Below are 25467 nucleotides of genomic sequence, written 5' to 3'. Positions count from 1 at the left end.
TACAATGATGTTTAAAATCATTATTTGTTCGTATCAATAAATGTTTTATAATGACATTAAGTAAGGGAATATTAACAGAGTGGGGCCACGAGGTCTTAGACTTGCCGCTTAAAACCGGTGTCCATGGGAAATGTTGTCCTGTGGTTCTCTCCCCCATTACGAAACCTTAACATGGGCTGAAATTGAGGATGTTACGTTTAAAGAAGGGCGCAATGAGAAGATTTTGTACACAGTTTGCCGTAAGTGGGGAATCTCCGGGGTGGAACTGGGGGGCGGGGCGGGGCGGGGCAGAGTCTCCTGCCGCACCTTCGGGACAAAGTATCATATGAAGCAGTTGTTTGTGCTATGATCCATAATAATACTACGCGTATACTTTCCTGAAAAACATGACTAAGACCAGGGCCCAGTTTCATAGAGCTGCTTAAGCAGGAAAAAATTACGTAAACATCTCTCTGCAAAGCAGAAATGAGCAGGATACCAGTCACAAATGGAACATGTAACATGGTAGTTTGGCTGGTAACCTTACTTTGGTAAGATTTTTTTTGTTATGCTAAAGGTACTTCTTGTGATGAAGCAGCTCTATGATTTTGGGCACTGGTTTTTCTTCAGAGTCTTAGGGCAATGTCCACATCAACCACGCCCAGCACCCCCCCCCCCGCTCTCTCCCTCTCTCCTCCTTATCACAGTCATGTTTAATCTTGAAGAAAACGTGTTCATTAAGGAAATTCTGAAGCTGTTTAATGGCGAGTTGGCAAACATAATTTGAGACATAAAACTTTGGCATTGTCGTTCAGAAACTAAAACCCGGGGCACAAAACAGAATGCGGTTATTTTAAGTGACTACACTTTGAGGTGCAGTCGCGATTTAAGAGTCTATTATATATCCAGCATACTACTTTGACTTTTAAAAACTCATTTCGGCATATTTTATGTGCCTTTTATAAATCATGCAAAAATTAATCGCTGCTGTTTATCAATGTGTTTACTACAACCAAACCTGTTCAACAAAGAAACGACAGTATGTGCGTTTGTTTGCCTTTGTATATAGAAAATAACGCTTCAAGGTTGCACATTGAACATGGCAACTCATGCGTGCAATATGATATTGACTAAATGTTAGTTTTGGATAAAATAACATGACAGAGTGTACTCTGTTGTAAACAGCGCGTGGATTACTTGAAATGACATTCGCAAAATCTCCTCTAAATATAATAAATTGACATTAAAAAATATTAATGACAATTAATTAAAATACATAAGTAACCTTTACCAGGACCGATACAGAATAACCGTTTTTACACATTAAATATCGATTACTGAATCGTAGAATTGTCATAAATATGGAGGTCGTCCGTGTTGACGGTTACTCAGTGTCGATACTCGATGAGCACTGTACCAGTGTTCAGTGAGCGTCGATACTGAGAAAGCCATTAAAAACAGTAGAGTGTTTTTGAGTATGCCCTGAAACCTGACCACCGAGAATACCACATGCTATGTCAATGCTTGGATTATGAACTTCTCGGCGAGACGGATCAGATGACAAAAAGAAGGCAAGTGAGCTGTTAAACGAAGCTTATGACCCTAACCCGAACCTGAATAAAATCATTGAGGTAGGTTTAGCCTCCATGATAAAATGTACTAATGTAGCAAAGTGGTAATAAGGTATCGACACTGAGTAACCGTCGAAGTGTGCTATATACCAAGTATCGATTCTGAACAAAGGAAATTCCATTGGTATTGCATTGTTGTTTTGGGGAGTGTTTTTCGCAATATTATTTTTACTCGCACTGGTTGCGTGCGGTATATGAATGAAGCACCATTTCCCACTGCGTGCATTTGGAAATGAGGTTGCAACATTCCGCGGAATGACAGGGGCTTTATAGCTAATAATACAGGACACTCTACATGTAGGTGATATTAAAATGCACTAGATGTTCATCACCAGATCGCAGGACTGCCAACACATCAACAGGTAGGTGTATACGAATTACAATCTTATCTGATTAGAGAATTGTTTCCGAGCGCAACAGATCTTTATCAATGGTTCATCAATCCACGGTAATGTTGTCCCGTTCAAATCAAACCGAGGCAGGAAGGAGATGGTTTTGCACAATGATTATTTATAAGCATTTGTGTATGGTTCAGGATGGTCCAGGGTACGTTTTATTATTCCTATACCCTATATTAATTAATGCGTCGATAGGCAAATACTGGCGGATACTGTGTATCGTCGTCATGGAACTAGTTATTGCCTTCCCTGTGAACGAAGAATTTGTTATCGCGCTGTAGATCGTTATCAAGCTAACGGCATCTTGGTCATGTTCCCTGTATCCCATAACAGTACTGAAGGCTATTGTTTATTGAACAAAATTAAACCAGCCTCGGTTTGAATCGATATGGGTGACAGTTCATGATAAACGTGTTTTCGTTATAAGGCAAACAATCTATTTGTAACAAACTATCAAACTGTTTGGTGTTTCTTTTTATTGTGGGGGGTTCCCTATTTTTGGAGACATGCTATGAAATCCCATGAATGATCTTGTTATTTTCAACTCTTGCAGAGATGTGAATATTGTCTCCATTAAAATAATTAGGCCTACAACACAAGAAGGAGTCACCATTTTGCGATCATAAAATGGCTTCCGCCTGGCAAACTGATGGAAAGTGCCACTTTACCTGGAACCTCGAGACAAACCTCGTAGTCATTAAAACGGCCGATAAAATTTTACGGAAAATACAGAACAACTTAGCGGAAACGGATTTCCTCAGGATTGGGCATCTTCTGTTTAAGGCATGTCTTCAGGTATGGTTTAAAGACGTCACAGACGCACTTGTGTCCCTCGACAAAGCAAAGAAAGAAATTGAAAAACGAAGAAACGGGGATGAATACAAAGGTTATAAGAGCGTTGAACTCCTAAATCGCATGTGGATTGAACACAATTCCTTACCCGGTTCAAGGTTATTTCATGAGTTATATGAAAAACTAAAAACCATACAGTTAGAGGAGAAAGATTTGCGGGTTGTTGGTGCAGTCAAGGCAGCGGCCTACATGCGACTCGGTCCGGTTACGTGTGACACTAACATAGCACTCTTCAAGGCAGCCCACCAAGCATTCCCTTCAAATCCAGACTTTCTTTTTGGAGTTGCATTCATCACAGGACAGAAAATGAGATTCATAAGACCAATAGGCTCGAGATATAACTACAGAATGGACCAGATTGAAAAAAACCTGATGGATGAAGAGAAGGGATATTGGGAAACTCTAAACGCTATGGACCTACCTGATAACCATTCATGTCTTGTGAAGTCAATGCTTGGATGGAATTTGAGTAGGCGTAATGAGAAAAGGGAGAAACGTAAAGCCATGAAATTATTGGAACTGGCGTACGAAGAGGCTCCAGAAATACATCAAGTTTGCAGAAACCTTGTTCGTTTCAAAAGGAAACCAGATCCTGATGGATCTATAACCATACTAAAGAGAGCCATCTCAAAACAACGAGATCGAACCGAAAATCATCACCAACTTGCCTTGTGTTACATACGAAAATACGAAAAAAAGGGGGGAAACGAGTGGAACAAAAAGGCACTTGAAGAACTGGATAAATGTCTTAGTATGGACAGTTTACATGTCCATGCTTCATTGAACAAGGCAAAACTGTTGAAAGACGTGCCGAACGGGAACCCAGAAGAAGTATACAACAATATTGTTTCTAAGATGAAGGATAATACTCCGGATGACAAGCTTACAATTTACAAAGACTTTGCTTCTTTTCTTAACGAGAACAAGACGGCGTCTAGATACAACGACAGATTTGACATGTGGCAGGAAGTTATGAACATTTCCACTGAACACTTTGGACATCAAAATGAATCAGGTAAATGGGAAGCAACTCGCAAAGCTAACGATTCTAAAACTACAGCGTACAGTGTATTGAAAGAGCACTACGAAGGTCAAGACGATCATCTGAAGCTTGGAATTCTGTTCTACCAGAACTATGAGTTTGATCAGGCCATCGACATGTTGGCCACAGTGGACCAAGCAAACCCTGAAGTGTCGTACTACGTTGCAAAGTCATACCTCAAAAAAGGTCAAGGGAAAACTGTTGGCGATCAAGCAAATCCCGTAGAAGCAGCTGATGATCTCACAAGGGCTCGAGTAAAAGTAGAGTTGGTCAGAGAGTCGGGACTGGAACCACAAAAGGTTCGAGAAATACTAGCGAACACAGCTCTGGCAATCGCACGCAATGAACTTCAGGCCAACGACAATGACGTCATTCTACTGGAAGACAGGTGTCTGACGTCATATCGCGAGGCAGTGAGGTGTGGAAGCCTGGTTGCCGTTTTGGAGCTGATGAAGCTTGTCAAGAATGACGTCATCAAAAACACTTCGAGCTCAAGATTCATCCAGGTGAGTCTGTTTTTAGCTGTTCTCTGAAACTGTTTGACTGATATATGTGGTAAGAACCGCATGTGTGGACTATAATTGTTTAAACGATCCGGACAACATGTTCGCAAAACTAGTTGTTACAATGGTAACTCAGCTTTGTAACATTTTTACCATTCTATCTGGTTGATAGTTGTCCGTCAGTAAAAAGTGGTTAATTTAAAAAGTAAATTGCCAACGATCAATTTTTTTGACATTCTGTGACGACGTATATTTAAAAAAACAAGTACAGAGCCAAGATTAAAAATCACAATTGCAAGCCTGCACCGAGGTACTTTGTATCAGGGTGTAAAAGTTAGTATTAGTTTCCCCAATGGTTTGCTGTTATAAACTCATCTTCAAAACAAAAAGCATGAAGCTATTAGAAGTCGACAGATTCTAACATCCATTTATTCAGTCGAAACAATATTGTTGTAAGTTGGATTTTGATTTTTGATTGATTGCAAATTTCTAGATGCTGGCAGAAATAGAGGTGTGTTGTTCACAGTCCCAATCTGATATCCTACATGGTGAATCTAAGCCCCTGACGTTCGAAGAAGGTCTAAGATCCAAGGAAACTGATATCGAACCTTGCAAGCTGATGAATCTCAAAAAGATCAAAGCAGATATCAAGGGAATCCTGTCAAAGGAAACGTTTTTCTGTGAGTCAAGGGAAGCACTTTTCAACGTGGAGGTACAGTTACTCATGGAAAGGTTTAAAGGTAATTACGCTACAAGAAAAACAAATCAAAGATAATTCTTATTTCTGTATGTCAAGTTTTGCATATTTCGAACTGAAGTATTCTCACATTTTGATTTCTTTTCTCACAAACTCACATCTTTCGCGAGGGGTCACTCTCACATATTTTGATTTGTTTCTCTCTAAAACTCACATCTTGCGCGAGGGGTCACAAGATCCTGACAAAACATAAGCTTTACGGACTCTTTTGGGGCAAAATATTAATTGGGTGTCGTGACTGAGAGCAGTATTGTGTAGCAGACTCATGCGGTAGGTGACCAAGTCACAGATGTTAGTTGAATTCCCACATGGGCTCAATTCACAGAGCTGAAGCAGAAAATAATATGGCTTGACACTTTCTGCCTAGCAGAAATGAGCAGGATACCAGTCACAACATTTGTATGTGGCTAGCTTGACTGGTACCCTTATCCTGGTAAGCATAATAAATTGTGTTGTGCTTAACTGTTTTTTGTACAAAGGCTGCTCTATTGATTTAAGCCCTTGCTCTTTGCAAGTCTGCTAGTGCTATCTGCTCCATTGCGATGGTAAAAAAGGTTCGTTCACTTTTAATTCCATAAGTAACCATTAAGGATGAGGATGGACTACTCTTAGATGGGCGAGAAGAAGGTCTGTTGGAAGACGTCAGTGGGAACATGAAGAAAAAGGCTGTACTCAGCTGTCGGGAGACTCGACCTCTGCTTGACCGTATCATGGAACTATTCCAGGTATTTAATTTATATATTGCTCTTATCTTGTTAGAAATTCTAAGGCAAATGTGCAAATGTTTTCTTGTTACCTGTTTGTCTTGTCACTTTGCTTGTCTAATTTGTCTGTTTGGCTGTCTTATACAGGCATTGGCTTAATATGACATCCCCATACTTTTTTGTCACCAAAACACTGTATTTTTTTTTTTTGGGGGGGGGAGAAAAAAAAACAAAAAAACATTTGCAACATTTCATTTTCAAATTACACTGACATAGACCTTGTGCCACTTGTATGTTTCTGTCATTTCGAGCCGCTCAAATTAAGTCAAACTAATTCAGAAATTGGTATAACCCCTTTCCCGGTGTCTGTTGCAAATAATCAGAAAGCATAGTTGTTGTTTTTTTTTGTGTGTTTTATTGTTATAGAAAGAGGAGTTAGAAATGGACGAAGAGCAGGGGAACTACTTCCCTCTGATACTAAAAGATGAGAAACTGACTCCAGAAACATTAAAGGGTGAACTCAAGAAAAAGCTAAAGCCACTTAACATCGACATGGAGACGCACTATCCGAAGATCTATGAGTGTATACTAAAGGTAATGGGGTTTTGCGTTCATTTCTATCTTATGTCGAAAATTATGCATACAAGTTGGATGTCAGGTCCACATTTCTTTAGAAATAAACACTTGCTTTTTCTTGTGTCTTTTTTGTGCTCACAAAACTTTAACAGCTGCAGCCAAAGATCAGTCCAGAAAACACATTCATAAAGAACTTCTGTACCATCGTGAACAAGACAAAACACAGCAGTGGGGACGTTCTGGACATCGAACCCAATCCGGTCAAACTGGCTCGACAGTCCATCGACAAAGTCGAAGAGATATGCAACGTCTTCTTCGACACCATGAAAGAGGCGAAGGTTTTTGGGATGAGGGTGCAAGTTTTGGTATCAGCCATTAGACAAGGCGGTGGTAAAGAGGTTGAGAAGACAGATGAACTTTTCGGAATACTGATGAAGAACGAAGACTTCGTTATCAGAATGGATAACACATGCGAGTTTCTTGGGGTGAATTTAAAACACTCTGTTTTTTTTTTATTTTTTTTATTATAAATAATCGTAGTTACTGCAATAGGCCTACCTTTAAATGCACAGGGGTGGATTTCACAAAGAGTTAAGACAAGTCTTATCTCGAGTTAAGACGAGTTACTCGTCCTAACTTAGGACTAGCCACACGCTTTTGTTTTATCTCCTAGGACTAGTCCTCCTAACTCTTTATGAAATCTACCCCTGGACACCTTTGGTAATTGTTAAAGACCAGTATTCTCACTTGGTTTATACCAACATTATGCATGAATTTACAAACCTGTGAAGATTTTTATTCAAGCGAAAGAATAATGAAAAAAAAACACTCTCGCACAATTGTGCGTGCTTTCAGATGCCTAAAAGTTCTTTTGAGTGAGAAATTACCTCTCTCTCTCTCTAAAGCTACATTACTTCCGAGGGAACTGTTGGTATTACAATAAAGCTCTCTATTGCTCGCTACCAAGTATAGTTTTTATGCTAACAACAATTATATTGAGTATAGTTTCAAGTGCTTTGAGTTATTGGAGGTAAGAAGTAACCCAAACATTGCAACGTGCTGAAAAGAGATAACAAAAAAACAAATTTCTTTTGATATTGAACATTTTGCTTTGTTTTCTTGTTTCAGATGCTCGCATTGATTAATCACAGTAGAATGGAAGCTGGTACCGATGTCGACCTAACTAGGTGGGCTGGGCTGTCCGAACGGAACAGTGAGTTTAGTCAAGAGCTCCGTAAGGGTTATCTAGAGGTCGAAGCTGCACTATTGACCAATGGTGGTGATCAAAGCTCTATGGAGGTTCTTGAGGAGTGTCACAAGACGTGCTTAGAGGCTGACAAACTCTTGAACATGTCACTGCTGAGTGAGGTATATTGCTTGACATAAAACTGTATTTAGAGCTGGATGTTTTTGACTGACTTTCCTCACCAGAATCTTGGAGAAGAAACCTATTATATTATCACTCTATACACTCTTCCGTTCTACAATTTACCCGGATCCAGATATAGGGCTGGGTGTATTTGGCTGTCTTTCCTATAGCCAGATACTTGGCAGAAGAAAATTCCTCCTGATAGTGCCACTCTTTACACTTTAAGAACTTCTGGGTAAAAACTGATCCCGGTCCGCGTCCCATGTGTCATGGGACCCTTTTCCGTGTTAATATAATCCTGAAAACATGTCAAGATTACACAGAAATGGATCAAAATGAAGCTGAATCCGAGTTAAAATCACATGTTTTAACGATTTTCCTGGCCTGCCTGACCCACAGAAGGAGTCATGATCCATGGGATCCAAACACCGAGCCACTCTTGACGCACTCATCACTTTCCGGGTCCGCTTAACTCAAAATTGGTCAGGCTCCCTGGGACACGGGGACCGGGTCAATAATTGTGACCCGGGTGATTTAAAGAGTGCCTGTTGCTCCTCGTCATCTTTTAAAGTTTGAAGTCAAGTTCACCGCTGTTAGTTTTGACTTATCACAACATTTCTCCCTGTTCAGGAAAACCTGTACCCAACGTTTCCATTTCTAGACCAATGCCCAGTCGGGAACAAACAACCCTGGGAAGGAAACGTAAAAAAGCAGCTCAAATCAAATGAACTCCCGTCTCAGAAAATCTCCGACGACAAAAAATTGCTTGATATCATTTTAAAGGTAGGTAACCGGAAAAATAGAAGACTATTCTGTAAGAACTCCAACGCCACACGTACTATAATAATAATAATAATAATAATAAGAAGAATAATAATAATAATAATAATAATAATAATAATAATAATAATAATAATAATAATAATAATAATAATAATAATAATAATAATAATAATAATAATAATAATAATAATAATAATAATAATAATAATAATAATAATAATAATAATAATAATAATAATAATAATAATAATAATAATAATAATAATAATAATAATAATAATAATAATAATAATAATAATAATAATAATAATAATAATAATAATAATAATAATAATAATAATAATAATAATAATAATAATAATAATAATAATAATAATAATAATAATAATAATAATAATAATAATAATAATAATAATAATAATAATAATAATAATAATAATACAAAGACCTTGAGATCGAGATTAGCAGAATGTGGAGTATGAAGACCGAGACAATCCCAGTGGTCATCGGAGCTCTGGGACTAGTAAAGAAAGGACTGGAGAAATTCATTGAACGTATCCCTGGCAGCATAAGCATCAACTTAGTCCAGAAGATTGCACTCCTCGGCACAGCTCACATACTACGTAGAATTCTGTCCATTAAATAACATCACCCCTTTAGCGCCTCAGATCCATAGTCTGGATCCGGCTCTGTAGGATGTATCGTAGATAGCATTAAATAAACTTCTTCATAATAATAATAATAATAATAATAATAATAATAATAATAATAATAATAATAATAATAATAATAATAATAATAATAATAATAATAATAATAATAATAATAATATTAATAATAATAATAATAATAATAATAATAATAATAATAATAATAATAATAATAATAATAATAATAATAATAATAATAATAATAATAATAATAATAATAATAATAATAATAATAATAATAATAATAATAATAATAATAATAATAATAATAATAATAATAATAATAATAATAATAATAATAATAATAATAATAATAATAATAATGACCCACTCCTCCAAATAGTGAAACAACATGATGACAAGAAAAAGCTCTACTCCATCAAAAAAGAAGCAGTAAAATTCAAAAGAGAACTTGACTACTCAGAAATCACACCATCAGATAATGAAGCAACAACTATCTATACAAAGCGAGTAAAGAAGACAGCAAAAACCAAGGGTCATGAACAACTACAGAAAACCTGGGAAGACAAGGTAATGCACGGGAAGTATCCAAAATGGACGAAAGAAGCAGATGTTGACCAACTGAAGACACACCAATGGCTTAAAAACACCGGGCTGAAAGCAGAGACGGAGGGCCTTATCATTGCCGCCCAAGACCAGAGTCTCGCCACCAGATCATTTCACCATCGCATCATCAAAGATGGAATAGACCCACAATGTAGGATATGCGGAAAATATGAAGAAACCGTAGACCATATTATCTCTGGATGTCCAGAGCTGGCGAAGACGGAGTATATTCATCGACACAATAAGACAGCGGCGTACCTTCACTGGAAAATTTGCAGGCATTACAACATAGAGACGACAGGGGAGTGGTACAAACATCAGCCGACAACGGTCACAGAGAATGATGTAGTCACCATCCTCTGGGACATGCCAATCCATACTGACAAAGAGATTAAAGCCAACAGACCCGACATCATCATCAAGGACAAGAAAGACCAGAGGTGTATACTAATTGATGTGTCAATACCTTCCGAACGAAACACCTCAATTAAAGTTGCCGAGAAGCTGTCTAAATACAAAGACCTTGAGATCGAGATTAGCAGAATGTGGAGTATGAAGACCGAGACAATCCCAGTGGTCATCGGAGCTCTGGGACTAGTAAAGAAAGGACTGGAGAAATTCATTGAACGTATCCCTGGCAGCATAAGCATCAACTTAGTCCAGAAGATTGCACTCCTCGGCACAGCTCACATACTACGTAGAATTCTGTCCATTAAATAACATCACCCCTTTAGCGCCTCAGATCCATAGTCTGGATCCGGCTCTGTAGGATGTATCGTAGATAGCATAAAATAAACTTCTTAATAATAATAATAATAATAATAATAATAATAATAATAATAATAATAATAATAATAATAATAATAATAATAATAATAATAATAGTAATAGTAATAGTAATAGTAATAGTAATAGTAATAGTAATAGTAATAGTAATAGTAATAGTAATAGTAATAGTAATAATAATAATAATAATAATAATAATAATAATAATAATAATAATAATAATAATAATAATAATAATAATAATAATAATAATAATAATAATAATAATAATAATAATAATAATAATAATAATAATAATAATAATAATAATAATAATAATAATAATAATAATAATAATAATAATAATAATAATAATAATAAGACTTGTAATGCGCACATATCCACCCTGCTGGGTGTTCAAGGAGCAGTAAAACCAAAAAATAAAAAATAAAAAAATAAAAAATAACACAAAGAAAAACAGACACAACAAAATTAATCCTTGAAAACCTGTGACATAAGATAAGTTTTGAGAAGAGACTTGAATTTTGCGGTACAAAGACAAGATGGAAGATAAAGTGGTAGAGAGTTCCAGATGCGTGGCGCGGCTGAAGAAAAAGACCTGTCACCCCATGAGTGTCGAGACTTGGGTTCAATGAGGAGAAGCATGGAACTAGATCGAAGATTCCTTGATGGAGTGTAAACTTGAAGCAATTCAGAAATATAGTGGGGAGCCTTGCTATTAAGTGTTTTGTGGACAATGAGCATCAGCTTGAAGATGATTCGTTGAGAGATAGGGAGCCAGTGTAGTTGTTTCAGAATGGGGGTGATAGAACAGGATTTTCTAGACAGTGTCACAATGCGGGCAGCAGTATTTTGGAGCCGTTGAAGTCGAGAAATCTGGTTGTTAGGAAGACTGTAGAGAAGAGCATTGCCGTTCGCAAATATCCATAGCGCAATCGCTAACTGTTGAATGAGGTGCATGCTGGTCTATAGCTTGTTACTATAGTCCGCGTTGGTATACGCATTGCATTGTCTAGTGCGACAAGAGGTTAAATTAGGCTTTTAATGATTTTTCTTCTTACAAACCCCAGAAAATTATCTTTACGTTAGGAATATATTTTTGTTAATTTTATTGACAGGCACAGCCGTGTTCCAATGAGGATAACTACCGTTTCATAGCAATGCGAAAGTTCCTCGATGATCGGTCGAGAAAAATCTTCAAAGACACGGTATCCATCAAGAAAGGAACAAACTCCACGGAGTCTTATGGCATCTTGGATCTTACTCGGTGGTGTGTGAACCATGCTGAGAAATTGGCCTCCAAAGTGAAGGGTATTACTCAACCTTGAAGGGATTGTATATGTTTGGTAATGACTCAGTAGCAGTAGAAATGGCAGTAGAAACTTACTTAGTATGAAAAATGGCAGCTTTGGATAGTTTAAATGCATTTCGAGAAACAATTCACTTGGAAGTACTGCGGTAAGGAACAAATACATGTATATCACTTGTAAACCCCCAAATTAATAGCTATGGAATCTCACTTAGTAAAACTTTGACAAACATTTTGAGTAACATTTCACCGAAGATTGTTTCGGTATGGTCAGTTACTTGAGTTGTTTATAGTACATGTAGTATAGGCATGATGCCAAGAAAGTCGTCAAAATGTAAAAAAGAAAAGGTTATAATATACCCGATATATTCTTCAGTGGGTGAACATAAAGAAAATATAGAGCTTGTGATGGTATTTTGGAATCTTATTTGTGTAATCTATAGCGACAGAGAAGTATATGTTATACTAATTATAACCAATTTTTCTACTCGGAAATTTCGTGTGGATAAGGAAACCAGATCAAGCCTTTTTTATTATGGCATATCAGAAGGATTTTATAGATAATGTAACGCAACTTACCCACCACATGAGGGCGCACGACTAGCTGCGGGCTATAAAAGCCGTGAGCGCAACAGTCGGGTCTCTCAGTCGGCTCTCAGTCTCCCACGCAGTTAGGTCATAGTCAGTTCGTCGTGTAGTTGGTGTATTCAGCACGTCCAAGGGGTATAATTAGGTAGGCACGGGCGGAGCAGACGGCGTGCTGCACGGTGGGTGAAGTCGGGCTGGGCGCTGGTCACCGAGTGTCAGGAGGCTACTGGAGACGCAGCTACGAACTGCTGTAGGTAGCGCGACGGGACGGAGCCGGGGAGCGCGCGTCGATGCACCGGCCGCCTCTACGAGGAAGATCCGAGGACTCAGAGCCGTAGAGGGCGGGCATCTAGGGACGCCCACTATCACGCAATTGAGGCGTGCGGCACGACGGACACCCGGAGGCTAAACCCAGCCAGGCATTACCCCACCGACAGCATTGCCTCTCATTGATGAACTATTGTGATTGTAGGGATTACACTAATAATTAGGGAGGTTATTCAACAGGGGTCCAGTTAATACAAGAATGATTGCACAATAAATAGTTGGAACAGTGATATATCTGTCTGTGTTTTTATATTGTCTGTCCATTGTCTGTCCCAGAAAGCTGAGGCGCGGGTGAGTGCAGCTACGCGTATAGGCGGTATATTTCATCCAAAACGGACCTACCTTTCTCGACCGCTCGATTGGTAAGGGACCAGTTCCGCCACAATAATGATAACAAACTTAATATAGGATTAAAATATTGGATTCTGGATTTGAATTGCTTCTTTCCTAGCAATGTAGTTTAGTTGGTAAGACGTCTGCTGTAGAATGGTAAAGACCATGGGTTCGAATCCCACTCTAGTTATATACCTATGTATCTTTGCACAATACTCGGGAAAGTGTACTGAATGATTTAAACATATCGATGTATAAGGGTAACACTAAATAATATTTTAATAATTGTGTAAAGTACTAAGCGGTTTTTTGTATTATTCATAAAACATCCACGTGATGAGACCGCTCTTTTAACAGCTACTTTATAGGTGACAACTAGATGTAGGCGTATATAATTATTTTGGGAGCAAACAATTCGTTTACGTAAAGCAATAAGCATAATAATGATAATAATGATAATAATATTATAATAATAATACAAGTGCAGCATGGTACTACTAATAACCATTAGTGAATTGTTTTAACAATTCACTACAAAAGCCATATGAAACCAGCTGCTCAAAATTCGTACTTGTTTGTAATAATAGTACCGAAAGCTGAGTCTTCTACGGTTAGCAATTCCAATTTTATAAATAAAAGCGCCGCAAAAATATATAATCGTCTATAGTTGGTAAGACACTGCTCTATAATTGCAAAGGTCGTTTGTTCGAATCCCACCCGAGTTATATACCTGTGATTGCTTTTCCACAGAGCTCGGGAAAGTACTGAGTATACAGTGCTGACACACATCAGTACGGATAAACCAAAACTAATGTCAAAAAAATCTCTCCAAAAATGGAAAAACAAGCGAGACTGTGTCACTTTTGCAACGATCGATTTTTAGCAACAGTTTGGCGATATTAAATTCCCATGGATGCATACTAATAGTACTTCAAGAACAGTGATAATTGCTGTTTATACACTACATTAAAGGCAGTGTATACTAATGGTAATTACTTAAAATAATTATTAGCAAAACAACTTACTTGGTAACGAGTAATGGGGAGCTGTTGTTGGTTATAAAACATTGTGAGAAACGGCTCCCTCTGAAGTAACGTAGTTTTCGAGAAAGAAGTTATTTTCCACGAATTTAATTTCGAGACCTCAAAATTAAATCTTGAGGTCTCGAAATCAAGCATCTGAAAGCACACCAATTCGTGTGACAGGGGTATTTTCTTCTTTCATTACAATATCGCAACTTCGACGATCAATTGAGCTCAAGTTTTCACAGGTTTGTTGTGTTATGCATGTGTTGAGATACACCAAGTGAGAAGACTTGTCTTTGAAAGTTACCAATAGTGTCCAGTGTCTTTAAACACCACTTCCTCATCGATAAGCAGAGCCTTGCACCTATATAACCTATAGCCCGGGTACAGACCTTCATTTTGTAATAATGGCAGAGAACTGCGGTAGAAAAAATAATAATGAAAACTGAATATCTGCCTCCACTTTTGTAGGTGAAACCCACGGCTCTCGCTGAGTCCTAGCTCTAATGCTTAAAGGTACCGGACACTATCGGTAATTACTCAAAATTCAGCATTATGGTTCCTTCGCACGCGTCAGGATATGCAGGCAATACATTTCCAATAGTGTTATCAACAGAGGTCGCTGTATAATGTATATAGCATACAGTGTACAGGTATGTATTGGGGTGTTATGGATGTACCACACTGAAGGCGTTTAGTACACACCCTATGGAGTAGTGAGTAGGAATCCTACACAGAGCATGCCTCTGAGTTTATGACCCATATCGGGCATGGTATAGACTTATAGCTAGTTTAGTGAGAAATTACCTCTTTCTCAAAATCTATGCTACTTTAGAGGGAGCTGTTTCTCACAATGTTTTATACTATTGTAGGATTTATTGATAAACTTATTTTAATTTATTCAGAGAAACCTTTGGGCAGCGCCCTCATTTGGTGCTGTTTTTTCATTTTATCATTTTAGATTGGTGCCTGATGCACTATATTATACTATACCTATGTGTGGAATTGGACACTAGATTTTTCTCACCATGTTAAAGCTTGTTCATGCTGGAAAGTAACGCTGGAGTTTTCCCTCGATATTAATCTTGATTATTGATGTTTGAATTTCAAATATTATAGATTCCCATCTATAGATTGTTTCCTTCATTCTTCATTGAGAAGTGCACCATAAGATTTAGCTGTGATTTGAGAATAATTGGACGCCAAACAGTGTAAGTTGAATTTCATTTTCTTTTGATGTTCGCATGTAGGGATTGTAGACTCTAAAGTTGAAGTAACCTCCTCTTACCAGTTTTCACGCTATTATGCCTTTTTCTTTGAATAATGATGCCATATATCAACCGATGCCCTAATTATCTTCATTTGTTTATATGAAGTATGCAAACATATATTAAAACTTGATGGACATTGAAATGTTCACACTACACACCAATCTTCGATGAATTCAAATGGCATGGCCCCATTTGTTTTGAGTTTTTCCTGTTTTCACGGCAAACAAGAAAGTATGGATTCCCGGTGAAGCCATACATGGAAGAAACATCTGCAGTGGCTACAAGTGTTCTATGAGACTCTGTGTATGACTCTATAGCCAGCAGTTGTCTTCGTTTTATTCAAAATATGTTTAATGAAATTTAAAAAATTACCATGGTAATTTGCAAAAAAAAAATAATAATAATAATTTAATAAAAAGTGTGAATAATTATTGGCTTTCCAATCTGATTTTTATTTAGTTTTTTCCCCTTTTTCTAAAAATTTATAATAAAGCGTATAAATAAACAGTGATAATTGAATCAACAAGCTGATGTTTAAATTTTAGTATTAATAATAATATTGATATATGAGGGTTAAAAAATAAAAATCTCCAAAAAATATTAGAAAATGATATAAGGCACATGGCTTCTTTAAGCCTCTGTATTTTTTTTCAGAATACTCAGCAAAATATTCAGTCACATGATTTGATCATCATAAATTGTGAATTGAAATAGTGTGTGATGAAACTTTTTGGGTGGGCAAAATTTTTTATATGGCCTCAACATTATGACATATTTTTGTACCTTGTAGTAATGCCCAAAATACCAAACTTTTTGCATTTACAAGTGCAAATAACCAGTGGAGCCTTTACGTGTTTCAAGTTTTGGTCAAGGGAGAGGAGACTCTTTGCTTGGCAAATAAAACCACAATTTTTTTTTATCAAGGGACTGTTTACATCGCGCACAGAGAGGTAAAAGATTTGCCACGATTTTAGGGACACCTCGAAAACAGGACCTCATACGATATATTATTTGCAAGTGTCGTGGTAAGCTTCATATAATGAGCATTTTCTAAATCCTGTTGTATTTTTTATTTTATTTGTGCAGGTTTCAAACCCCCTTTTCTGAACCAACTAAACTAAGGAGTTGGAAACAGTAAGTTTTTTAGTAATTACCAAACGTGTACCTTCCCTTTAACGTCCCGTAATACTATAGGGGACAGCATCTCAGGGAAGAGATTTCAAGACCTTCAAGACCTCGGGCCCAACTCTGATCCTCCCGTAATTAATGTCATTAAAAAAAACCATTGTGAGGCATTTTTTTTTTTTTTTAAGTTTATTTAAACGGTAGTCTTCATAGTAGCGCTTAGTAAGTATCGATACTAAATAACCGACGAGGTGTGTGCTATCAAAATATCGATTCTTAATCCAGGAAATCCCCCTTGGATTCTGTTCTTTGCTTTTGTATGTAAACAATTAGTTGCTCACAATCATACAGGTGCCTTGTCATCCTTTTTATACAAAATCTTGGTTAATGCTAGACACAAAGATAAACTTGTTTTTCATCATTTATCAGCCCGTACCGATTTGTTTAAATTTTCCATCCCCTGCCGTTTTGCTCGTGGCTGGAGCAACTTGCCTACTGACCTTGTTAACGATTTCATATGTGCCCCCTTACAGGAATTTTTATCTAAGCTCAAAAACCATTTTGATGTATAGACTGGCTTTTTAAAGTTCATGTTTTGCTCGTTTGCCTTTTTTGTTCCTTGTTTTGTTTCATGTTCTATGCTTTTTAGTTATTTTTATAATTGTTCAAATTTTTCCACCCCCTGCAGTTTTGCTCTTAGATAGAGTTACTTGCCTGTTTACAATGTCATTTCATTTGTGTCCCCTCATCGGAATTTTGTTGTATTGCTCTTAAACCATTTTGATGTATAGACTTGCTTTTTTTACGTATATCATTTTAGGTGTGTTTTTCTGTGTATGTCTTTGCTTGTTTGCCTTTTTAAATTGTTTAGTGATTTGTATTATCTTCTGTGCTTTTTTATATGCCCCCTCTTGCCTTAATGTATTTTTAGGGTTTTAGGAGACATACGCCTTTTGGCGACAGTTATTTTTTTAACTTTTATGCTCTCCTGGGCACCCCACTGTTGTTTTACTGTTGTAAATGTGATTGCCCGAATAAATATTATTATTATTATTGCAATACTTGTTTGTTATAGCGGTGCTTTTCACAATTCGTCCGGATTGCGTGGGTGCGTGTGTATCGAAGCATTTCCTACATTCATTTTTAACTAATTAATGTGGAACCAGAACAGCAAGGCTCGGATTTTCTACCAAAGACGAGGAGTGTTCTGTTAAAGGGCGAACGAACACAGGTAATAATATTTCAAGTATTGCGTAGAGTAAAAGGAATACTCTATGGCTACTGCCAGGACTGATGTGTTTCATTAGTAAAGTCCCGAAGTTGTTCTTGAATATTGTAAACGGTTTTCTGAATGTTAACTTACTTACAGGGGCGTAGTACAGACGTGTACACATTGGTGGCGTATGAAGAATTTCACATTGTCAGAAATAGACTTGTGTACAAGTCGTTAAATGTCTGTCGCGCCTGATCTCGCTACTATCTCGCGAGACTGCTTCTCTGCGCGAGACTGCTGCAACTCTCATGATTACTGCTCTCGTTTTAAATGAGAGCAAATTGTCATAGCAATATATTATCGCGAAGAGCAGCAGTCTCGCGAGATGTTGCGAGATAGCCGTATCGATATCACATCGACTGAACTGCTTGTTAACAAGTCTACGGCAGGATCTGCTGGTAGGTTTGACCTGACGGGACCTTTGTTATTCTCACTCCATTGGATGTGTACGATACTACGTACAGAGTCGTGAGTCGGGGATTAGAGTCGTACATCAACATCTGCTCGTATCTTTTACTCGGCTGGTTATAGGGATAATTATGTCAGTCCATGAATTATCAACAATGCGATTTGTTTTCTCTGAATATAAAGTGTGTTTGATGATAAAACAATTTTGACTGACATATTGTATTGTTAATTATTAATGCAGAAGATTTAAATAAATTACGGCTTCGCCTTTGATCCAATCATTGGGTCACGTGACCTCAAACCGGCAGACGGTATAAATGATAGGTTTTTAAACAACGTTCAACAAGTCCGATTGTTTTATACACATTTGATTCTTGTAAACACAAAAATAAACTTTGCGGGTAATATGTGTTTTGCAGAAAACTTTTGAAGGAGAACATCATATTTGACAAAATGGCTTTCTCCCGTGAGTGGAAAACCCAACTGTGTCATTTCACCTGGAACCTCGAGAAAGAAAAAAGAGTTTATAAGTACGAGAAAAAAATACTTGGTAAAATTAAGAACAACTTGAAAGAAACACCTTTCCTCAAGATCGAGAATCTTCTATTCAAGTCGTGTCTTCAGGAATGGTTCGAAGATCAGAGTGTCAACGCACTTGCGTCTCTCGACGAAGCGAAGAGGGAAATTGAACTTCCAAGGAACAAAGACGTATACAAAGGTTACAAGAGCGTCGAACTTTTGAATCGCATGTGGATTGAACACAATTCCTTACCCGGTTCGGAGTTATTTCGTAAGTTACATGAAGAACTAAAAGCCATACAGTTAGAGGAGGACGATTTGCGGGTTGTTGGTGCAGTCAAGGCAACGGCCCTCATGCGACTCGGTCCGGTTATGTTTGACACTAACATAGCACTCTTCAAGGCAGCCCACCAAGCATTTCCTTCAAATCCAAATTTCCTCTTTGGGGTTGCACACGTCACTGGGCAGGAGGTGAGATTCATGATACCATACCCCGCCCCCAGTCACGACAGCTTAGACCAATCTTTAAAAGACATGATGGATGAAGAGAAGGTATATTGGGACGAACTAGATGCCCTGAAACCTGACCACCAAGGTCACCACTATGCTAAGTCAATGCTTGGAATGAACTTGTATTGGCGAGACGGATCAGATGACATAAAGAAGGCAATTGGGCTGTTACAAGAAGCTTATGACAAAGCTCCAAAATTACAAGAAGTTCGCAGAAATTTCATCCGAATGTTGAGGAAAACAGATCATCTTGATCGGTGTGAATCCATACTGCAGACCGCTGAGCAAGATCGTACCGAAAACCATCACCAACTTGCCTTGTGCTACAAAGATAAAGCCAAAAAAGAAAAGGAAGATAAAAAAAAATTGAAGAAAAAGGCAGACAAAGACAGGAGAAAGGGACATCAGAAAAAAGCTGACGATTGGACCATAAAGGCACTTGATGAACTGAATAAATGTCTGGAACTGGATAGTTCGCATTTCTTTGCTTGGGAGCAAAAGGCAGTTCAGTTAAAATACGTGCAACATCTTAAAAATTTCCAGAGGCCTGAGGAGTGCTATTCGGAAATAATTAAGTTGGCGAATGAATTCTTCATGCCTACGAAGAAGATGAGGCTTTACACAGCATTTGCTGCATACCTTGGACAAAAAAAGTCAGCGTCCAAATACAGCTCTAGATTTGACTACTGGCGGGTAGTTATGGACTTATCTACAGACGTATCCTTTGAAAAGCAAAACGGTATATCCGGTAAATGGGAAACAACGAAACAAGCAGCCTCCTATAAAAAGAAAGCATACAAGGAACTGAAAGACCACTACAAAGAAGATCGTCTGAATCTTGGAATTCTACTCTTCCAGAACTTTGAGTTCGATCAAGCCATCGGCATGTTGGCCACAGTGGTGGACCAAACAAACGCCGAAGTGCCGAACTATGTTGCAAAGTCATATCTCAAAAAAGGTCAAGAGAAAACTGTTGGCAATCAAGCAAAACCTGCAGAAGCAGCTGAGAATTTCACAAGGGCTCGAGAGAATGTGGAGTTTGCACGAAAGTCGGGACTGGAACCACAAAAGGTTCGAGAAATGGTAGCGGACACAGCTCTGGCAATCGCACACAATGAACTTCAGGCTAACGCAAATGACGTCATTCAACTGGAAGACAGGTGTGTGACGTCATATCGCGAGGCAGTTAGATGTGGAAGCCTGGTCGCCGTTTTGGAGCTGATGAAGCTGGTTGAGAAGGGCCTCATCAAAATCACCTCGATCTCAAGATTCATCCAGGTGAGTCTATGAGCTGTTCATTGAATTTATTTGACCTATATGCGGTAAGAACCATATGCATGGACTATTCATTTGTTAAACAATCTGGACAACCTTTTCGCAAAACTATATGTCACAGTGACAACTCAGGTTTGTCACATTTTTACCATACTATCTGATGCATGTTTGAAACATTTGGTGACGACGTATTTGAGCAACAAGTACAGAGAGTAAAAATATTAAAAATCGAGGCTCTTTCATTCAGGTTGTCAAAGTTCCAACAAATTAGTAGTAATCCCAATGGTTTGCTGTTATATGAATCTTCAAATTAACAAAAAGCATGCATGAAGCTAAAGTAGTCGACAGATTCTAACAGCCTTTTATTCAGTCGAAACAATTGTTGTAAGCTGGCTTTTGATTTTCAATTGATTGCAAATGCTAGATGTTAGCAGAAATAGAGGTGTGTTGTTCACAGTCCCAATCTGACGCCCTACATGATGAATCTAAACCCATGACGTTCGAAGGAGGCCTGAGATCCAAGGAAACTGATACCGAACCTTGTATGCTGAGGAATCGCACCAAGATCAAAGCAGATATCAAGGGAATCCTGTCAAAGGTTCCATTTTTCAGTAAGTCAAGGGAGGCACTTTTCAAAATGGAGGTACAGCTTATCATGGACAGGTTTAAAGGTAATTACGCTACCAAAAAAAATCAAAGATAATTCTTATTTCTGTATGTCAAATTTTTCATACAGTACAAATTTGATACCAGTACAAAATGTGGCCAATCATGAAATATTTCGATCTGAAATATTCTCACATTTTGAGATTTTATTAGCTATGCAGATTTTTTTTTTACAATGGAAAAATATTTCCAGTGATTTCCAGTGAACGTTAGAATCCTGAATGTTTTATCCGAGTATAGAGCCGAGTCTGACTCGAAGGCTTTAAGCCTTAGCCTCGTTAGTAACGAGGACTCTGCTTGAGCGTTAAATCAACAGTTGTCAATTTCACAAAGATACTCTTAATTTGTTAGGAGTTATTAAAAATAATAAGACTAATTCTTGCTAATGAAACCCACTCCTGGCCACTAACATGAATGGGAAGCAGTTTACAACAGCTAGTTGTTTTCTTTCAAAACCACACCGACGGATATGATGCAACTAATGCGATACTCTGGTTAAGCATTCCTGTGTAACAGACTCGTAATGTTTGGCAATGCCACCAGAGAGGTTTAACTCAATTGACTTTTTGAGTAGTAAAGACACTGGACACTATTGGTAATTGTCAAAGACCAGTCTTCTTACTTGGTGTATCTCAACATGTGCATAAAATTACAAACCTGTGAAAATTTGAGCTCAATCGGTCCTCGAAGTTGCGAGATATTAATGCAAGAAAAAACACCCTGGTCACACCATGGTCACACGGAGTTGTGTGCTTTCAGATACTTGATTTCGAGACCTCAAATTCTATATCTGAGGTCTCGAAATCAAATTCATTGAAAATTAATTCTTTCTCGAAAACTACGTCACTTCAGAGGGAGCTGTTTCTCACAAAGTTTTTTACTTTCAACCTTTCCCCATTACTCGTAATCAAGAAAGGTTTTATGGCTAAAAATGGCAGGTAATAACATTTTGTGTATAACGATCGCACAAACTGCCAGAGCTATTATGTTCATTACTGATATTGCAAATTGTTGCTTGTATTTTTCTATGTTCATCATTCCATAAAGTAACCATTGAGGGTGAGGATGGACTACTCTTAGATGGGCGAGAAGAAGGTCCGTTGGAAGACGTCAGCAGGGAAATAAAGGAAATGGCTTTACTCTGCTGTCGGGAGACTCGACCTCTGCTTGACCATATCATGGACAAATTTCTGGTATTTAAACAAACAAGACATTATTTTAAGCACCGTGTGAGCTCAAAAAATTATCATCCTAAGTTTTCATCATCAAATTGTTCTTGGTCTCCTGTTTGTCCCCCGTTTGACTATACAGATTTGATTATAAGTAGTGTGCTTTGTGGGGAAATATCAGACTGTTTTATTTGTTTGTTTATTATAAAACAATTCCAACAGAGTTCTTAAAATGCAAAAAGTGGACAAAAAAACAGTGGACAACAAATTATTATTATTTTGACTTCAGAAAACAATTTGAAGACCAAAGTGTACTGTAGAATATCTTCGGCTCAGACTTAAACTAGAAACTGGCCTCTTAAATCACACTACTCGGGAATTCAGCTCAGTAATCGGTTTTTAATTGGATCTTGCGCAATTGTGAGCCTCTCAAAAAGGAAAGATTGGATATTTCTGACCGTGATTAAGAGATCCTGCAGTTGTAAATTTTCATGCCAATATTGTTTTGTTAGGCAACTACTTGTAAACTATGCCATACGGCTGTAATAAAGATTGTAACATTCCATTCAACTGTTTATTTTATAGAAAGACGAACTGGGCATGGCTACGGTGAAGAACAACTATTTCCCTCTGATACGTGATCAGAATTTAACACGGGAAAAAACAGAAAAAAGTCTTCTAGAAAAGCTCAAGATCTGTAAGGTTGACATGCGGAAACACTACCCGAAACTCTATGCATATCTACTGAAGGTAAAATATTGGTCACTTTCATTAAATTATTATGTTATTAATTTTTTAACAATTTTGTTTTAGATGGGAGGGGGTTCCTTCCTTCCGTTCATTCGTTAATTATTATTATTGATATTGTTTGTGTTGGTTTTTTTTTTTGGGGGGGGGGGGGTTTGGGTGGGGTTTGGGGTCTTTAGCAGAAATAATTGTTGTTGTGAATTGCTTTGAAAAACCTACGCCGTCGATATAATCAGGTACATGGCTGAACGACCAATTCACATAGCAGCCATTAGTCCGAGGCGGGAATCGAACCAAGGATCACAGAGATGGAAGACATGAATGTTATTCAAGACAAGTTTTTTTGTCAAAACACTGCCCTGCATGTGCTCTTGGCGTCGTTTTGAAATCCTGGTCGTATTACAATATCATTCTTGTTTAAAATGTTATAATCTCAAAGAAACAATTAATCAAAAAATGTACAAGATGTTACAAGAATATTTACAGATGGACTCTAAAATAATGGTTAATTTGAGCTTGTTACCTTCTTTATTTTACAGCTGCAGCCAAGCATCAGTGCGGAAAACAGATTCCTGTTGACATTTTGGAAAATCGTAAACGACACAAAGCACAGCAGTGAGGATGTTCTGAATATCGAACCAAATCCAGTCAAACTGGCTCGACAGTCGATCGACAAAGTCGAAGAGATATGCCAATTCTTCTTTCACACGATGGACGAGGGAAAAAAAACTTTAAAAGCCCATTAATTTAAGAACGACACCAGCTGTAGGGCTGAAAAGGTGTATGCTGTTTAGGTTGTGGCCCTGGATTCATAATTTGGTTGCATTGGGCCTGCCAGAGCACCCCCACCCCCGGAGTCAAACATCGGAGGAACGACCTAAAACCAAGTAGAAATGACCAATCCTATATAATGCACTATTCTTTATACAAGAGAGTATCAACCGCCAGACAAAAGTTGTGTTGCATTGGGCGCGGCCCGACAGACACCTCCCCTCCCCGGGGTTAAACATCAGAGGAACCACCTGAAACCAAGTTGAATAGACCAATTTTCACTATTCTTAATACAAGTATCATACGCCAGACAAAAAAATGCTGCATTGGGCACGCTAGACACCCCACCCCCTGGGTTTAAACTACGGTGGAACCACCTGAATTAAATTTAAACGACCAATTACACTTTTATACAAAGTGGGGGTGGGGTGTCTGGCGGGCCCAATGCAGCAGAAGTTTGTTTTGGCGGTTGATACTATAGTGATATTGGTAATTTCAACTTGGTTTCAGGTGGTTCCTCTGATGTTTAACCCAGGGGAGGGGAGGTGTCTGCCGGGCCTAATGCAGCAAAACTTTTGTCTGGTGATTGATACTGGTATTAAGAATAGTGTTATTGGTCATTTCAACTTGGTTTCAGGTGGTTCCTTTGATGTTTAACCCGGGGAGGGTAGGTGTCTGTCGGGCCGCGCCCAATGCAGCAAAACATTTGTCTGGCGGCTGATACTGTCTTGTGTTAAAGAATAGTGCATTGGGCCTATTGGTAATTTCAACTTGGTTTTAGGTCGTTCCTCCGATGTTTAACCCCGGGGTGGGGGTGTCTGGCAGGCCCAATGCAGCCAAATTATGAATCAAGGGCCACAACGTAAATAGTGGTGTCGTTATTAAATTACAGGCTCTTAACGTTTGAAAAGAATACCACCACGACGCGCGGTGTCGGCCGGGGGCGGAGCTCCAAAAGGGGGAGATTTTAGCATATTTTAAGAGGGTGTATCTCGGAAACGGTACGGAGTATGGATTTAATACTTTGGTTAAATTTTTGGTTTGTGTTCATTTTAGCCATAGTGGCCAAACAGTTAGACAAAGTTTCATGTAAATCTGAGCTGATTTTGCAACTGGTTAATTCCAACCCATAGGTTTGTACACTAAATATTTGGGGAGGGGGTGTCTGGCAGGCCTAATGCAGCAAAAAATCTGTCTGGCGGTTGATATTTTTTACTTAGTATCATGGTAATGACCATTTCCACTTGGTTTCATGTGGTACCTAGAATGTTTGATCCAGCCCATTACTTTGCCTCTTTTTGGGGGGTCCATGCGCTAAACGCAGCGGGGGGTCGATGGCAGACATCCATATCTGACTATGTCAGGTTATCCACTAAATGTTCCTGTACTCAAATATTGGTACCTCGTTCCTTTAACCAAAGTGCTCTGGGCTGCCGCTCTATCACTATCAGGGCACAAAAAGAAGTTTAGCATGTATATACGACTTGTTTACAA

At 38.1% G+C, this 25467-nt stretch overlaps 2 protein-coding genes across 3 annotated transcripts; both read left to right on the top strand.

Moving 5' to 3' along the window:
* Positions 1–1765: 1765 nt before the first annotated feature.
* On the top strand, positions 1766–13098 carry LOC139945548 (uncharacterized). Its single transcript, XM_071942935.1, has 9 exons — positions 1766–1972; positions 2562–4408; positions 4899–5145; positions 5742–5887; positions 6293–6460; positions 6595–6927; positions 7571–7810; positions 8442–8594; positions 11776–13098. Exons 2-9 carry the CDS (start codon positions 2636–2638, stop codon positions 11983–11985), a joined length of 3270 nt encoding a protein of 1089 aa, XP_071799036.1. The 5' UTR covers positions 1766–1972; positions 2562–2635; the 3' UTR covers positions 11986–13098.
* A 2190-nt stretch (positions 13099–15288) lies between these two features.
* LOC139945549 (uncharacterized) lies at positions 15289–23965 on the top strand. 2 transcript variants are annotated; one of them, XM_071942938.1, is made up of 8 exons: positions 15289–15450; positions 16597–16644; positions 17711–17866; positions 18736–20623; positions 21045–21231; positions 22334–22479; positions 23041–23205; positions 23742–23965. In XM_071942938.1, exons 4-8 carry the CDS (start codon positions 18770–18772, stop codon positions 23946–23948), a joined length of 2559 nt encoding a protein of 852 aa, XP_071799039.1. In that variant the 5' UTR covers positions 15289–15450; positions 16597–16644; positions 17711–17866; positions 18736–18769; the 3' UTR covers positions 23949–23965. The 2 variants fall into 2 exon arrangements, with proteins under 2 accessions (XP_071799039.1, XP_071799037.1); XM_071942936.1 differs by having other exon boundaries at positions 21045–21291.
* Positions 23966–25467: the final 1502 nt, after the last annotated feature.

Source organism: Asterias amurensis, chromosome 12 (assembly GCF_032118995.1).
Source record: "Asterias amurensis chromosome 12, ASM3211899v1".
NCBI lineage: Eukaryota > Metazoa > Echinodermata > Asteroidea > Forcipulatida > Asteriidae > Asterias > Asterias amurensis.
Note: the sequence above shows the minus strand (reverse complement) of the source record. Positions and strands in the feature narration are given on the sequence as shown.

Excerpts from the sequence above, each read along its gene's own strand:
- LOC139945548 (XM_071942935.1), top strand. The coding sequence starts at position 2,636 with ATGGCTTCCGCCTGGCAAACTGATGGAAAGTGCCACTTTACCTGGAAC. Across the intron at positions 7,811-8,441 it reads ACATGTCACTGCTGAGTGAG|GAAAACCTGTACCCAACGTT; the intron begins GTATATTGCTTG and ends CTCCCTGTTCAG. Across the intron at positions 8,595-11,775 it reads TGCTTGATATCATTTTAAAG|GCACAGCCGTGTTCCAATGA; the intron begins GTAGGTAACCGG and ends TTTTATTGACAG.
- LOC139945549 (XM_071942936.1), top strand. The coding sequence starts at position 18,770 with ATGGCTTTCTCCCGTGAGTGGAAAACCCAACTGTGTCATTTCACCTGG. Across the intron at positions 21,292-22,333 it reads TATCATGGACAGGTTTAAAG|TAACCATTGAGGGTGAGGAT; the intron begins GTAATTACGCTA and ends CATTCCATAAAG. Across the intron at positions 22,480-23,040 it reads ATATCATGGACAAATTTCTG|AAAGACGAACTGGGCATGGC; the intron begins GTATTTAAACAA and ends TTTATTTTATAG.